Raw genomic sequence first — 15,832 nt, forward strand, 5'->3', positions numbered from 1 at the left:
CTAAGCCCATGCCCCACTACTGGGTCTGTGTCCTAGAGCCTGTGCTCCGCAACAAGAGAAGCCACCACAATGAGAAGCCCACACACCACATCTAGAGAGCAGCCCCCAAGCCTCGCAACTACAGAAAAGCCTGTGCAGCAACAAAGACCCAGCACAGACAAAATAAATAAATAAAACTAAATTTTTTTAAAAAAGAAAAGAAGCAAGTGCGATATGCGATATAGTAAGGACACATGTGATCTTCAACTCTGGTGTGCGTGTATATGTGTGCGTGTGTGTGTGTGTGTGTGAGTGTGTGTGTATACTTAGTCGCTTCAGTTGTGTCCGACTCTTTGAGATCACATGGACTATAGCCCACCAGGCTTCTCTGTGATAATACTGGAGTGCTCCCATTTCTCCTCCAGGGGATCTCCCCGACCCAGGGATCAAACCCATATCTCCTGCGCCTCCTGTACTGGCAGGTGGATGCCTCACCGCTGAGCCACCTGGGAATCCTTCTGGCAAACTGCCAAATCCCTGGAGGGGGTCGTGGGAACTGCAGATGGGTAGACAAGTTGGACAGAAGTGTGGGTACGCTGGGGACCCATTACTTGTGAATGGTGTCTGAAGTAGGGGTGCGGTCTTGGGGGACTGAGCCCTTAATCTGCGGTGGGGGGTTGCGTCTGTAACTATGGGGAGTTAGGGTCAGAATTAAAACAAGATGTAGGGCCCCCAGCTGGTATTCACAGGGTTGCGTGGCATGGAAAACACTGATTTCTGTTGTCAGAAGTGTTGTGAGCAGAGAAAGAGGGTTTTTTTTTTCAGCCAAGCAGCGGGGGAGAGGAGCCAGCCAGGTGGCTCAGCGGTCATGAATCCACCTGCCAGAAGGAGACTCGGGTTTGATCCCTGGGTCAGGAAGATCCCCTGGAGAAGGAAATGGCAACCCACTCCAGTATTCTTGCCTGGAGAATCCCATGGACAGAGGAGCCTGGAGGGCTACAGTCCGTGGGGCCGCAAAAGAGTCGGACACGACTTAGTGACTGAACAACAGCAAGGAGGGGAGGGAGGGCAGTGGAGCCGTCTTGATTTGGGGCTGGTCTGGTTATGGTGAGGTCAAGGTTAGGGAGGACCGGGCAACTCCAGGGCACCTGGCAAGTGGCTGTGGACTCCCAGGGCAGTGCTCTCCCCAATCCCACAGCTGCAGCAGTTCCCCAGGCCCCGGACCCTCCTCTCTGTCCCTGTGGCTCTGGGTGGTGCCCCCTCCCCCAGTCTCCTCATGCAGAGGGACCACCCCCCAGGCGGCTGCACGATGCCGGTGAGTTCAGTGACACCACAGCTGCGAGCCAAGTGATCTGGGGGTACGTGCGTCACCTCATCCCACCCTGGCCAGGCCCACGCTGCATCTGATCAGCGTGGGGCTCACAGGCAGAGCTCCAGGGAGGCTGAGCCCATCAGTGAGGGTGATACAGGACTGCTGATGGGACAAAGGGGACCAGGTGGGGGAGGCGACTTGGGGATCCCAGGACTCAGCGTGAGTTTACAGGTCTGGCCCCTGCCTCCGAGCCAACCAGTGGCTGCCCTGCACGCTTGGCTGAAGCACCATCATGTGGGAGACCCCCCACCCTAGCCCCGGTTACCACCTGTGTCTGTTGCCTGGAATACTATGAGCTGACATGTGCTCTGAGCCCAGCTCTGGCCTGGGTGCCGGGGATACCGAGGGGCCAGGGCTGCCCGGGCCCCTCACGGGGACAGATACAGACATGGTGCATCAAGCATGCGACACGGAACAGAGAGGAAACCATCAGGGTTTTGAGGGCCCAGACTGAGTTTTGAAGAACAAGTAAGGAGTCTGGTCCGAAAAACCTGCAAAGGGCTCCCTGGGCAGGCGGCACGCCAGGAAGGGGGCAGAAATGAGGTGACGGGATATGGCACGGTGCAACGGGGAACTTGTGGGCATGCCAGGCCGACAAACATTTCTCTGGATGGTCCCCTAGATGGGCAGTCGCCCCACCATGCTTCCGGCCTGCCTCCCACAGGTGAGTCAGTCTGGGGCTATGCCATCAGTCTCCCCGCCCCCACCCGGGGAATCTGGAAGGGAAATATTGACACAACCACCCCCTCCCCAGACAGGAGATGACATTCGCGTTGACGGTGCGCGGGAACCAGCATATGGCTCCTGCTGTCATGTCGGGGAACACGAGTGATTGCCACATAATGAGCTGCTCAGCACGCTGCCGGGGCCACCCCGCGGCCCGCGCCGCCCACTCACCATATCTGCTGTTAAACAGGATCTGCACGCACTCCCGCAGAGTGTTGATGTCCTCGGTTTCCTTTATGAAGGCGTCCCATTTCTCTATCAAAACACAGGAGGGACAAGTGAGGCCCGTCTGAGCAGGGACCCCGCGATCTGGAGGCCGCTGGCCTCTGTCCACCCACCGCATGGGTGTGCTCAGTTTTCTGCGGTCCTGCCTGACTCTGTGCGACCCCATGGACTGCAGCCCCCCAGGCTCCTCCGTCCACGGGATTCTCCAGGCAAGAATACTGGAGGGGGTCGCCACACCCTCCTCCTCCAGGGGTCGTCCCGACCCAGGGATCGAACTCGTGTCTCCCACATTGCAGGTGGATTCTTTACCCACGGAGCCACCTGGGAAGCCCCCGGTCCGCCCCATGGGCAGTGCATATCATGCAGGCGCAGCCAGTCCATCCTGGGCCTCTCCTGAGTCTCGACTTTCAAAACCTAACCGTCATGTCTGGTTCTCACTCAGCTTTGGCCCCTCAAACCCTCAGCCCTGCTGGCCTCTCCCACAGATCCAAAGTCTCTCCCTCAATTTAGCGTGAATCACTAAAGAGATCATTTGGTTCATTAAAATGATAAAAGGAACATCTTTAATGTATTAAGTAGCTATCTGGGCTAAGTACTTTATCCATATGTAACATCCTGGTTGGGGCTTCCCAGGTGTTCCTCGTGGTAAAGAACCTGCCTGCCAGTGTAGGAGATGTAGGAGATGCGGGTTCAGTTCCTGGATTGGGAAGATCCCCTGGAGGAGGGCATGGCAACCCACTCCAGTATTCTTGCCTGGAGAATCCCATGGACAGAGAAGCCTGGCAGGCTACAGCCCACGGGGTTGCAAAGAGTTGGACATGACAGAAGCAATTTAGCACGCAGTATCCTAATGAATCCCTCAGAACAATTTGTAAACATAGATAGCAAATGCAGCATTATTTCCATTTTGTATGTGGGAAAACTGAGTCTCAGAGAGGCTGAGTAACTTGCCTGAGATCACCCAGCTAGCACCTGGTTTCTTAACGAACCTCTCATCAAAGTGAGGCTGAGACCTCCACAAGGCAAAGCTGCTGCAAAGTCTCACTTCATCCTGTTTTGGTATAAATGAATTCCACATTTTCCTGTCCCCTATACTGCCTGGTACTTTAAAAATGTGTCCACAGGACTTCCCTGGTGGTCCAGGGGCTGAGACTCTGGACTCCCAAAGTGGGGGGGCGCGGGGGGCCTGGGGTTGATCCCTGGTCGGGGAACTAGATCCTACAAGCCACAACTAAGAATTTAGGAGCCCCAAGTAAAGACCCTGCGCGTTGCAACAAGGACTGGCAGAGCCGAACAAACAAACAAATATATTCTTAAGAAGCCTCTCCCTTGCTTGAAAGGCCTGAAATTAAAACAAAAAACATCTATCCATCTGGCCACATATTTCTTGGACACCTGTTTTTTCACAAGGTGGAGTTTAATTCCTCTCTCTCCGTTTTGAGTATGAACTGGATCGATTTCTTGGCTTCATTATTTTTTATGGCCATGCCATGCAGCTTGCAGGATCTTAGTTCCCTGAGCAGGGACTGACCCTGTCCGTGCCCCCTGCAGCGGAAGCATGGAGTCCTAACCACTGGACCCCCAGGAAAGTCCCAAATCCCTGGCTTCTAATGGGTAGAACATGGCAGAAGGGACAAGTAATTTCTGAGGCTGGGTCATAAAAGACATGTGGCTTCCTCCTTACTCTCTCAGATCACTAATTCCAGGAAGCCAGCTGCCACATTGTGAGGGTACTCAAGCAGCCCTGTAGAGGCCCACGTAGTAAGGAATATGAATCCTGCCAACAGCCACATGGGCGAGCTTGAGGTGGATCCTCCAGCCCCAACTGAGCCTTCAGATGATCACAGCCCCAGCTGACATCTTGATCAATGGCCTCATGAGAGATACCAAAACCACAGGCAGCTGGCTACACTGCTCCTGAATTCCTGACCCACGGAAACCATAAGGCATTGATGCTTGGCATTTTAAGTTTTGGGGCAATTTGTTACGCAGCACGGTGTAACTATTACATGTTGGTTTTACGCACAAGCCCCTTGTGCAGTGCTGGTCCTCCTACCTCTCACAAAGACTCAGGGGACACACATGCACGTCGGGAAGCAGCACCCCAGTCCTGGATCCCCACTCTGGACAGGGTGCTGCCACGGGCACTGTCCTACCTGACTTGTCGTGGACGATGGAGAAGAGGATCCGCTTAGAGGCATGGACATTCTGAATGAGAGGACCGCCAGGACCAGTGGGCTTCTGTCCTGGACAAGGGAGCAGAAAGGTACAGGTTCAAGGTGGGCCCTAAGAGGGGCTCCCCTAAATCTGGCCTGGGTGCACAGGTCGGGGCTCTGGGGTAACATTTCCCCCACCAGCAAGAACCCAGAACTGAGCCCCGTGATCAGGAACTCAAGGCAGCTTCGCTGACCAGAGGCCTGAGACATTCTGTAGCGGAGTCTGCTCTCTGGATGGCACAATCCCAGGTCACCTTTTACAGGTGGGGACACTTGTTTCAGGCATATAAGCCCTGTCCTCCGGCTCAGCCCACACGTCTGTGGAGGGGAGGGTGGGCTCCCTTTTTCTCCTTCTCGTAACTTATAATAAGCACCTACTCTGTGCCGAGCATTGCACTCAGGGCTGTAGTACAGTGGTTCTCAGACTTGAGCACCCACTGGAACCACTCGGCACACTTGTCAGTTTGCAGGTGGCTGGGCCCGAGAACGTGCACTGCTAACGTGCCCTGTCATTTCATCATGATGACAACCCAGCTAGACAGGTACTCTCCATATCTCCATTTTACAGAGGAGGAAACAGGCTCAGAGAGGTAGAGAGATTTGCCCTGGGACACACAGCCACTTTGTAGAGGGGCCAAAATAAGGATACAGGTCTTTCTCATGCCCAGTTTTTCCTTATGTTTCCGGTATCCCTAATTCCATGCTGGGTACGCAGTAGGTGCTCATTAAATGCATGGACCTGATTAGTATGCTTACTCCCCACCTCCAGAGACTCCCCCGGGGATCCTCTTGGGCATCTCTTGTCCCAGGTCACAGATGACTGGGCGGAGGCTGGGGTCTGACGGAGTCCAAGCTAGGACGCCAGCTGCCCCACCCCAGCCCCTGGCTCCGAGACGCCTCCTGCAGCCCTGAGCACCCCGACCTCCCCTGGGAAGCTGCCCCTGCAGGAGTGACCTCTTTCCCACTCCCAGACTCAGGGGCCCCGGAAGCAGCTTACCACAGCAGTCTGGGAAGTCTTGGGCAGCGGGGGCCTTGGGCTCCGGCCCGGGCCGGCCGAGGCCCAGGTCACTGGGGCCGAGCGGGCAGGCAGGCGCCTCCTGCTTGAGCTCCCGCACGGCGTGGTTGGGGAGGGCCGTGCTGTACAGGAAGCTGGCCATGGACGAGGAGGTGGCAGGGGGAGGCAGGTCCTGAGGTGGCCCCTTGGGGGTCTGGCCGTGCAGGCCACAGTCCCGAGCCCCCTTGGCTAGCAGAGAGACGCCATTCAGCTCCACCAGGGCCTTTGAGTCCCGTCCGCCATCCTCGAGCGGCCTGGGTGAAGCAAAGGACGCATGATGGCTGTGCACCCCCGTCCAGCCAGGGCTATGTCTGCCCCCAGCCATCCCTGCAGAGAGCCTGTGAGGCACACGGGACGGGAGCTAGTCCTCGTTTACAGGCGGGGGTGCAGGCCCGGGGTGGGGTGTGACATGCAGGGCCCCACACCTGGGCTCTCCCCAAGGACCACCCATCGCATCCTTTCAGCTGCAGCCAATCGGCTTTCATCTCCTAATGCATCCCTCCTTCCCGGGCTCGTGTCCTGGCCTCGCCTAACCCCCATGGGTGACTCAGGCTGCTTCCCGGCTGACCGGGCGATCGGTACCCTCCCCCGCCCACCAGCCCCTAATGGAAGCCTTGCTTGACAACCCCAAGGAGCAGCACGATGTGGCTTCCTGCCTCCACACAGGCTGTTCCTGACACCTGCAGGGCTGCTGGTGCTATTTCTTCCCCAGCCGAGCCTCTCTGCACACAGAAGTCCCCAGGGAAGACTTCTGTGACCACACCTGGCTCGGAGCATGCTCTGAGCTTGCGTTTCTGCCTCACTCCTGGCATCAGACTGGGAGCTCTTACAAGCAGGGTCCCCGGTAGGGATGCTAAAGTCCCCTCCCCTCCGGCCGGGCCAGCGGCCATAGCACGGAAGCAGGTCATCACCCGGCCCAGCCCCCACCGTCCGGCCACTGGCTCTCGGCCACTCCCTGGCCAGCAGCCTCACTCACCTCTTAAGCTTGAAGCGGATCCGGTGGCTGTGCTCCAGGATGGCCATGAGGGCCTTGGGGTCGTATTCGGCCGGCCTCCGGAAGGCCAGGCCCTCAGGTAGCCCCTGCACGGCCAGCAGCCCCGGCTCCCGGAGCAGCCGCTCGTAGGGCAGTGGCACCACGCTGGCCCTGCCCAGGGCCTCGCCTGCGGGCACGGGGGGTGGAGGAGAGAGGCCTGATGAGAGGGAAGCCAGGCCGGGGCGGGGGCCGGGTGCGCCCCAGAGCTGGGGCCGTGCTGAGCCACTCCCTACGGTGCCAGGCCCCCAGGAGATGGACCCCACAGGCCCTTTAGCCTGCAAACCTCACAGAGACTGACCCCCCTGCAGGTAGAGCAGGCGGGGGCTGTGGACGGCCCTGCTGCGGTCAAGGGCCACGGCTGCCCATCAACAGGGTCCCCTGGCTTCCCTGCCACTCTCTTCTCCAGGCATCTGGGTGGAAGGGAAAGCAGGGCCGGGGGCTCAGGCAGGAGGGGAGGAGGGGGCGGCGAGAGACGGAGGACACACAGGGGAAAGGCAACGGCCACAGGGAGGAAGGAGAAAGGATGAGAGAGGGTAGGGCAGGGGAGGGAGAGAGGGATGGAGAGGAAGCGAGAGGCAGAACAGACAGGCTGAGAAGACGGGGAAGGGCTTCCCTGGTGGGCCCATGGTTAAGACTCGGCACTCCCCATGCAGGGGCGCAAGTACCCCCCTACCCTGGCTGGGGTGCTAAGTAAGACCCCACACTCCACATGCTGTGGCCAAAAAAAAAAGATGGCGAGCACGAGGGAAGGGGGGACAGAAGGGGTGGCCGAGGGGCCTGGGCTCACGGACTTCTGCCACCCCCCACCAGGGGCCAGAGGGCTTCCCAGGTGGCACTGGCGGTAAAGAACCCGCCTGCCAATGCAGGAGACGTAAGAGGTGCAGGCTCGATTCCTGGCTCGGGAAAATCCCCTGGAGAAGGAAATGGCAGCCCACTCCAGTATTCCCACCTGGAGGATCCCATGGACGGAGGAGCCTGGTGGGCTACAGTCTGTGCGTGTGTGTGCTAAGTCACTTCAGCTAGGTCCGACTCTTTGCAACCTTGTGGACTATGGCCTGCCAGGCTTCTATGTCCTTGGGATTCTCTAGGCAGGAATACTGGAGTGGGTTGCCCTGACCTCCTCCAGGGGATCTTCCCAACTCAGGGATCGAACCTGAATCTCCTACATCTCTTGCATTGCATGCGGGTTCTTTACCACTAGTGCCACCTGGGAAGCCCAGGGGGCTAAGGTCCATGGGGTTGCAAAGAGTCAGACACGGCTGAAGCGACTAAGCATCCACGCACCAGGAGCCAGAAGGAAGCTCCGCCCCAGTAGCCACATCTGATTCTGCCCGAGGCAGGCAGGCAGAGTCGGGGTACAGTGAGCAGGGGCGCAGGGGCTCTGGGCATGTGCCCTGTATCTGGCAAAACTGTCTGCAGTGACACAGCCCACCACGCGTGACCAGTCCTCCCATCCCAGGGGGCGAGCCTGCCCACCAGGGCCTCCAGACCCCAAGTCCTCTTGGCTTCCTTCTACTGACATCTAGACTCCAGCAGGGTTTCCCCACTCGCCCAGACCTCTGCTCCAGAGAGCCAAAGGCTGCAGGAGGGGAAGGAATAAAGCAAATGAGAAATAATGGGGGGCCCCTTAGGGATGGAGGGGACCTGCCTGAGGTCACCCAGGGAGCGTGGAGGTCACCACTGGGCCAGAGACCTGGCGGCAACCTGACATTTCCCGAGGGAGGCCAGGCCTGCTCATCCCTTCCCCTTCTCCTACTCCAGGGGAAAGACTTGGATGGCCAGGTAGCCTTCATTCAGTCATTCAACAAACACCCTCTGGGCTCCTGCTTTTGCTAGGTTCTGAAACTGCAGGCTAAGAACAGCAGAAAGTGCAGGCAGGTCCCGGATCCTGAAGAGCAACTGGGTGAAGCCACAGGGCACAGCGGTGCCCACAGGGGACCCTAACCCAACTCGGAGCTGGAGGCTTCCTGAAGCTGAGCCTCAGAGAGCAATGTTGTGCCCACCAGACAGAGGGGAGGGCCAGCCTGACAGGCACAGCAGAGCAAAGGTGAGGAGGTGTGAAATGAAGCCGCAGTGAGTGGGAGAAGAGGAAGGGGGTCAGAAGGGCTAGAGACGGGGTTGGTGAGCTGGGGTGGGGGCTGATGCCACGCCCAGGGTGACAGGGAGCCCAAGAAGGGAGAGGAGGAAAGAGCTCTGTGGTCAGACCTGTGCTTTAGGAAGATGCCTGGCACAGGGAGCTGGAGGCTAGGAGATCAGGGCAGGGATGGTGGTTCAAGGAAATGGGGCTGGGATGGGGGAGCCATGCCTGGGGATGCAGAATGGGGGAGAGCTGGGGGGTGAGGGGGAGAAGGCCCCCACGCCTTGAGGTTTTGCCCACGGCCTGCAGTGGCGGGAGCAGGGCCTCCTCAGCTGGGGAGGGTGGGGCCGGGGGCTCCCACCCACCTGGGGGCCCCAAATGGAATGAGGAAGGATCTTACTATAAAGAACATCAAACACCTCCTCTACCATCTTCCGCAGAAGGTACACGTCCGAGCCATGTTCCAGGGCTGACCGTGGGACATTCCGGCCGCCACCCTCACCCCGTGGCACCTTCTTGGGGTGCTCTGCCTCCGGCTCCTTCCACGGGGCCCCTCCTGTGGGACACAGAGCATGTGAGGCCGTGGTGAGTTCTCACCTCACCACCAGCCCAGTGAGCGGGGATGTCCCTGGCTTGGGTCGAGTCCTGCAGCTGGGCACGCAACACAGAGTGCCCACAGAGGAATGAAGGAAGGATTAATGAGTGAGTGAGGTCTGCCCCAGCCACCCTGCCTAGGGCCAGGCTGGTCATCTGAGTGCCCAGTGCCCAGCACAAGGCACTCATCCCTGCTTACCTCTAACTCACCGGCTGACCCTGGGTAAGTCCCTTCCCTCTCCGGGCCTCAGCCTGTGAGCTCTCAACCAGGAGACTAGCTGGCCTGGGGCAGAACTGGGGTTCAACGAATGTCCGGTCCAGCACCCCTTTCTGTCTTAACCAATCAAGGTCCTACCTCTCTGCTATGCCAAATGGGGAGATGATGGGGACTCCAGCAGGAGGCTGAAGGGGGCTGTGAAGTGCTTCATGCCAGGCTGGGCCAGGGTGGGGGCCTGGGAGCGTGGGGAAGATGCTAGAAACTTCGTTGGAAAGAGAATGAGAGGAGGGCCCGGGGGCCCCCCCATCTCAGCTTGGAGTCTGCTCTCCTTGGGGACCTGTGAAGCTTGAAATAAACCAGCCAAGTTCCCGGCACTATAAATAGCGGCTCTGCCTGGCTCTGGGAAGCCAGGTGCACCTTCCCCAGGCTCTGAGCTGGCTCCCAGGCTGGCCCACTAGGGCCACAGACCCCCGCCACTGCCCACCCTACCCAGTTCCAGGTCTCCTGCCCAAGCTTGGAGAGCAGACAGGTTCCGAGAGCTGGGTGGTGGAGGGGTTTGGCTGGGGAAGCAGCTGGACCCTAGTAAGGATACAATGGTGTGTCCCAGCACCGGGGGTCAGCCTTCCCCAAAACGGCTAATCCCAGAGTCCAGGACCCGGGGTGGGGTAATGAAAGGGCTACTAACAGCGAGGAAAACAATGGCTGGCGTTTATGGAGCATGAACTACGTGCCCAGCAGTTTTAGGTGCTCGCCATGTATTAATCCGTTTAATCCTCAGCTTGACCCAGGAGAGGGGAGCACCACGGTCCCCTTTCACAGATGAGGAGACTGAGGCCCAGCAGGTGGCAGAGCCGGGATGAGGCCCCAGGGCCCGCTTTTAGCCCCCAAGAGCTCTGAGTCCCCCAAACCATGGGCTTGCATGCCCACCTGGGCTCTAACCTCCCACAGAGGGGAAGCCAACCCCCTTCCTGGGAGCTCACCGCCAAGCTGGGGCACCAGGCGTGCAGATGGAAGTTGTGGGCACAGGAGGAGTGCATGGAGTGGGCGGTGGGCAGCCACAGTCTGGGCGCTGGGGCGGAGGGGCATGGATGAGGCCGGGAGGGGTGTGAGTCTGAAGGCTGGGGGGGCGTCTGCCAGGCACAGGGGGGCGGGAAGGCCTGTCAGGAGAGGGGAACAGCAGGGATGGAGGCGGCGGTGAGCAGGGACACACACGGAGCCGGGGGTGTGTGCTTGGGCACCAGGAATGCGGGGAGGAGAGAACGCAGAGGCCCGGCCTGCTTCCAAGGAGCCCTGTAGGCCCAGGTAGCACTGAAGAGTTAGGGGCTTCAGAGTGACCCCTCTGGATCGGGGCTACTGGCTTACAGCTTGGAGGGCTCATCTCTTCTGGGAGCGACCAGGAGTCCTTGGTAGGGGTCCCAGGGGGTGCACAGAGGCTGCACCCCCCATTTAGAAAGGGTAGACCCTGCCTCCATCACCTGTTGGCTGCGTTTCACACCTCCCCCGGCCCGCGGTTATGCTCACTGCATCTCATGTTCTCATCTGTATATCGGGGACGACTGTCCCCTGGGCCTGCTGGGAACAGCAAAGAGCGCCAGCGCCCAGCCCTCTTCATCACTTCATCCCTAACTGCTCCCGTTTCTAGAGCGTTCCCTACGTGCTGGACGAGTCCTCAGTCACTTCATCCCCAGGGGCCTCCAGTAGGCGGCTCCAAGATTCTTTTACCGTGACGGGGTCAGCACCAGCCTCCCAGGGCTGACGTCAGGATGAGGGAGTTAGTGCTTCAGGGGTGTTGCATGCAGCAGGCGCTCAATAATTTTCAGCCAAGCACGTGGACTCGGTCCCCGCGTCAGGGATGCGCAGGAATGGGGCCACAGTGCTGGGCCTCAGTGTCCATTTCTGTCCCTCAGCGGATGGAGGTGGCCGCATCTGGACCGCCCAGGGTTGGGTCAGCTCATCTCTCTTGGCCGAGGGACTGTGGTGTGATTCCACCCCGAAAATGCCACGTTGGGAAGCCTGCACCCACCCTGCTTGCCCCGTGTCTCCCCCGACACAGGGCCGGCCACCTGGTGTTGCGCCAGGGACCCAGGGAGGTGCCAGCTCTCCTGTCCTTCAGGACTGCGGGCCCCGGCCCTCTGGAGCCCCGAGTACTCACGGCAGAACCTGAGGAAGTCTGACTGCAGCTCCTTGCGCGCGTTCAGGAACATTCTCCCCTTCTCGGTGCCGACCACGAAGGCGCTCTCATCATGCACAGCGACGCAGGCCACCTCGGCATTCAGCTTGGAGAGCGCTGAGCACTGCGCAGGGAGCAGGGATGTGAGCCCAGGAAAGGGCCCCCCACTCCGGACACCCCCGGGGCCAGCTTTGGCGGGTGAGAGCTGAGGCCCCAGCTGCCCGAGATCCCCCCGGCAGCTCAACATCTTGGTTCTTATATGCTGCAGTGGGAATGAATGAATGACCCCCACAGAGCTTGGCCAAGGCCAGGGGAAGAGGACAAGGTTATGGTTCTGGAGGAGGACAAAGGCGCACAAGGTCTGTGTCCCACCCCCAGGCCCTCCTGTTCCTGGTGGGCTTCTGGCCTCAGGCCTGGTCCCAGATGAGGGGCCAGGATGAGAGGCCCCTGTCCTGGGCTCTAAGTCCCAGATGAGGAGGTGGGATGGGTCCTAGGAGAATCAAGTCTCGGACAGACTTAGGCTTTAATTCTGCACCAGCTTCTTCCTAAAAGTCATGCCCTCCTCTGGGCCTCAGTTTCTCAGTCTGTAAAATGGAGACAAACCGTCCAGCTCCCAGAGGTGCAATGGCCTTGTTCTGGGGACTCAATGGGGCCTGGCTGGTGGGAAAGAATCTCTAAATCAGGCCAGCCAGAGTAGGGATGAGGCAAAGAGGTTCTTTCTGCAGCCCCAGAGTTGAGACTGGTGGGCCGACGGCATAGGAAGTCCTAACATGGGGGCCCTGCAACCAAGACCGCCAGCATCTCAGGCCTCTGACCTACCTCACTGGGAAACCTGCCTGCAAAGCTCGTGGCATGCAGTATAGTCCGTCAGTCAGTTCAGTCGCTCCGTCGCGTCCGACTCTTTGCGACCCCATGGACTGCACCACGCCAGGCTTCCCTGTCATCACCAACTCCCGGAGCTTGCTCAAACTCATGTCCATTGAGTCGGTGGTGCCATCCAACCATCTCATCCTTGGTCATCCCCTTCTCCTTCTGCCCTCAATCTTTCCCAGCATCCGGGTCTTTTCCAATGAGTCAGTTCTTTGCATCAGATGGCCAAAGTACTGGAGCTTTAGCTTCAGCATCAGTCCCTCCAATGAATATTTAGGACTGATTTCCTTTAGGCATGAAGTCAGCGTCTGATAAGTGCTGGTTTTTATCTGAGTTAGCGCTCTGTGGACAGTCAGAAGTCTGGCTTCTAATCACAATTCCGCTGCTAGGAATGTGATATAGGCCAGGTTCTACACTCTCTCTGGGCCATGATCATGCCTTGAGTGGCAGCTCTGGCCACGAGTCACCCTGGTAAGGAAGCTGGAGACATCTCAGGGCCAGCAAGACTGTCCCCTGGGGCAGGGATGGTGTTCATTTCCTCTCTCAAACCCTGCCGATCCTCTTCCCCGAGGCAACATGGTAAAACAAACAAACAAACAGATTCAGCTGTCTCCAAGGGGAGGAGCAACCCCACGTCCAAGGAGCTGTGGCTGCGTGGGAGCAGGAGGGCCTAGAGGAGCTACTCCACGTTCAAGGTCAGGAGGGGCGGCGGTGAGGAGACACCCCTCGTCCAAGGTAAGGAGCAGTGGCTGCGCTTTGCTGGAACAGCCATGAAGAGATACCCCACGTCTAAGGTAAGAGTTACCGAAGTAAGACGGTAGGTGTTGCAAGAGGGCATCAGAGGGCAGACACACTGAAACGATAATCATAGAAAACTAGTCAATCTAATCACACTAGAACCACAGCCTTGTCTAACTCAATGAAACTAAGCCATGCCCGTGGGGCCACCCAAGACGGGTGGGTCATGGTGGAGAGGTCTGACAGAATGTGGTCCACTGGAGAAGGGAATGGCAAACCACTTCAGTATTCTTGCCTTGAGAACCCCATGAACAGTATGAAAAGGCAAAATGATAGGATACAGAAAGAGGAATTCCCCAGGTCAGTAGGTGCCCAGTATGCTACTGGAGATCAGTGGAGAAATAACTCCAGAAAGAATGAAGGGATGGAGCCAAAGCAAAAACAATACCCAGCTGTGGATGTGACTGGTGATAGAAGCAAGGTCCAATGCTGTAAAGAGAAATATTGCATAGGAACCTGGAATGTCAGGTCCATGAATCAAGGCAAATTGGAAGTGGTCAAACAAGAGATGGCAAGAGTGAACGTCGACAGTCTAGGAATCAGCGAACTAAAATGGACTGGAATGGGTGAATTTAACTCAGATGACCATTATATCTACTACTGCGGGCAGGAATCCCTTAGAAGAAATGGAGTAGAGATCATGGTCAACAAAAGAGTCCAAAATGCAGTACTTGGATGCAATCTCAAAAACGACAGAATGATCTCTGTTCGTTTCCAAGGCAAACCATTCAATATCACGGTAATCCAAGTCTATGCCTCAATCAGTAACGCTGAAGAAGCTGAAGTTGAATGGTTCCATGAAGACCTACAAGACCTTTTAGAACTAACACCCAAAAGAGATGTCTTTTTCATTATAGGGGACTGGAATGCAAAAGTAGGAAGTCAAGAAACACCTGGAGTAACAGGCAAATTTGGCCTTGGAATACGGAATGAAGCAGGGCAAAGGCTAATAGAGTTTTGCCAAAAGAACGCACTGGTAATAGCAAACACTCTCTTCCAACAACACAAGAGAAGACTCTACATATGGACATCACCAGATGGTCAACACCGAAATCAGATGGATTATATTCTTTGCAGCCAAAGATGGAGAAGCTCTATACAGTTAGCAAAAACAAGACCAGGAGCTGACTGTGGCTCAGATCATGAGCTCCTTATCGCTAAATTCAGACTTAAATCGAAGAAAGTAGGGAAAACCACTAGACCATTCAGGTATGACCTAAATCAAATCCCTTATTATTATACAGTGGAAGTGAGAAATAGATTTAAGGGACTAGATCTGATAGATAGAGTGTCTGATGAACTATGGACTGAGGTTCATGATATTGTACAGAAGACAGGGATCAAGACCATCCTCTTGGAAAAGAAATGCAAAAAAGCAAAATGGCTGTCTGGGGAGGCCTTACAAATAGCTGTGAAAAGAAGAGAAGCAAAAAGCAAAAGAGAAAAGGAAAGATATAAGCATCTGAATGCAGAGTTCCAAAGAATAGCAAGAAGAGATAAGAAAGCCTTCCTCAGTGATCAATGCAAAGAAATAGAGGAAAATAACAGAATGGGAAAGACTAGAGATCTCTTCAAGAAAATTAGAGATACCAAGGGAACATTTCATGCAAAGATGGGCTCGATAAAGGACAGAAATGGTATGGACCTAACAGGAGCAGAAGATATTAAAAAGAGGTGGCAGGAATACACAGAAGAACTGTACAAAAAAGAGCTTCACGACCCAGATAATCACGATGGTGTGATCACTGACCTAGAGCCAGACATCCTGGAATGTGAAGTCAAGTGGGCCTTAGAAAGCATCTCTACAAAAAAAAAAAAAAAAAGAAAGCATCTCTACGAACAAAGCTAGTGGAGGTGATGGAATTCCAGTGGAGCTATTTCAAATCCTGAAAGATGATGCTGTGAAAGTGCTGCACTCAATATGCCAGAAAATTTGGAAAACTCAGCAGTGGCCACAGGACTGGAAAAGGTCAGTTTTCATTCCAATCCCAAAAAAAGGCAATGCCAAAGAATGCTCAAACTACTGCACAATTGTACTCATCTCACATGCTAGTAAAGTAATGCTCAAAATTCTCCAAGCTAGGCTTCAGCAATATGTGAACCGTGAACTTCCTGATGTTCAAGCTGGTTTTAGAAAAGGCAGAGGAACCAGAGATCAAATTGCCAATATCCACTGGATCATCAAAAAAGCAAGAGAGTTCCAGAAAAACATCTATTTCTGCTTTATTGACTATGCCAAAGCCTTTGACTGTGTGGATCACAATAAAGTGTGGAAAATTCTGAAAGAGATGGGAATACCAGACCACCTGACCTGCCTCTTGAGAAACCTATATACAGGTCAGGAAGCAACAGTTAGAACTGGCCATGGAACAACAGACTGGTTCCAAATAGGAAAAGGAGTATGTCAAGGCTGTATATTGTCACCCTGCTTATTTAACTTATATGCAGAGTACATCATGAGAAACACTGGGCTGGAAGAAGCACAAGCTGGAATCAAGATT

At 56.2% G+C, this 15,832-nt stretch overlaps 1 protein-coding gene across 10 annotated transcripts in view; it reads right to left on the bottom strand.

Moving 5' to 3' along the window:
- Positions 1–15,832, bottom strand: part of GTF2IRD1 (GTF2I repeat domain containing 1) — a 120,939-nt gene that overhangs the window by 64,185 nt on the left and 40,922 nt on the right. For 8 of the 10 annotated variants that reach the window (XM_070780017.1, XM_070780016.1, XM_070780013.1 and 5 more), the window contains exons 3-8: positions 11,646–11,787; positions 9,083–9,238; positions 6,549–6,732; positions 5,516–5,826; positions 4,459–4,548; positions 2,249–2,332 (exon numbers count right to left, since the gene is read on the bottom strand). In XM_070780017.1, coding sequence (XP_070636118.1) covers positions 2,249–2,332; positions 4,459–4,548; positions 5,516–5,826; positions 6,549–6,732; positions 9,083–9,238; positions 11,646–11,787 — 967 coding nt within the window. Of the gene's footprint in view, positions 1–2,248; positions 2,333–4,458; positions 4,549–5,515; positions 5,827–6,548; positions 6,733–9,082; positions 9,239–11,645; positions 11,788–12,482; positions 13,147–15,832 lie in introns of those variants that run through there. The other 2 variants (XM_019988172.2, XM_070780014.1) reach the window with 2 other exon arrangements.

The sequence above is a fragment of the Bos indicus genome, chromosome 25 (genome assembly GCF_029378745.1).
Source record: "Bos indicus isolate NIAB-ARS_2022 breed Sahiwal x Tharparkar chromosome 25, NIAB-ARS_B.indTharparkar_mat_pri_1.0, whole genome shotgun sequence".
Lineage (NCBI taxonomy): Eukaryota > Metazoa > Chordata > Mammalia > Artiodactyla > Bovidae > Bos > Bos indicus.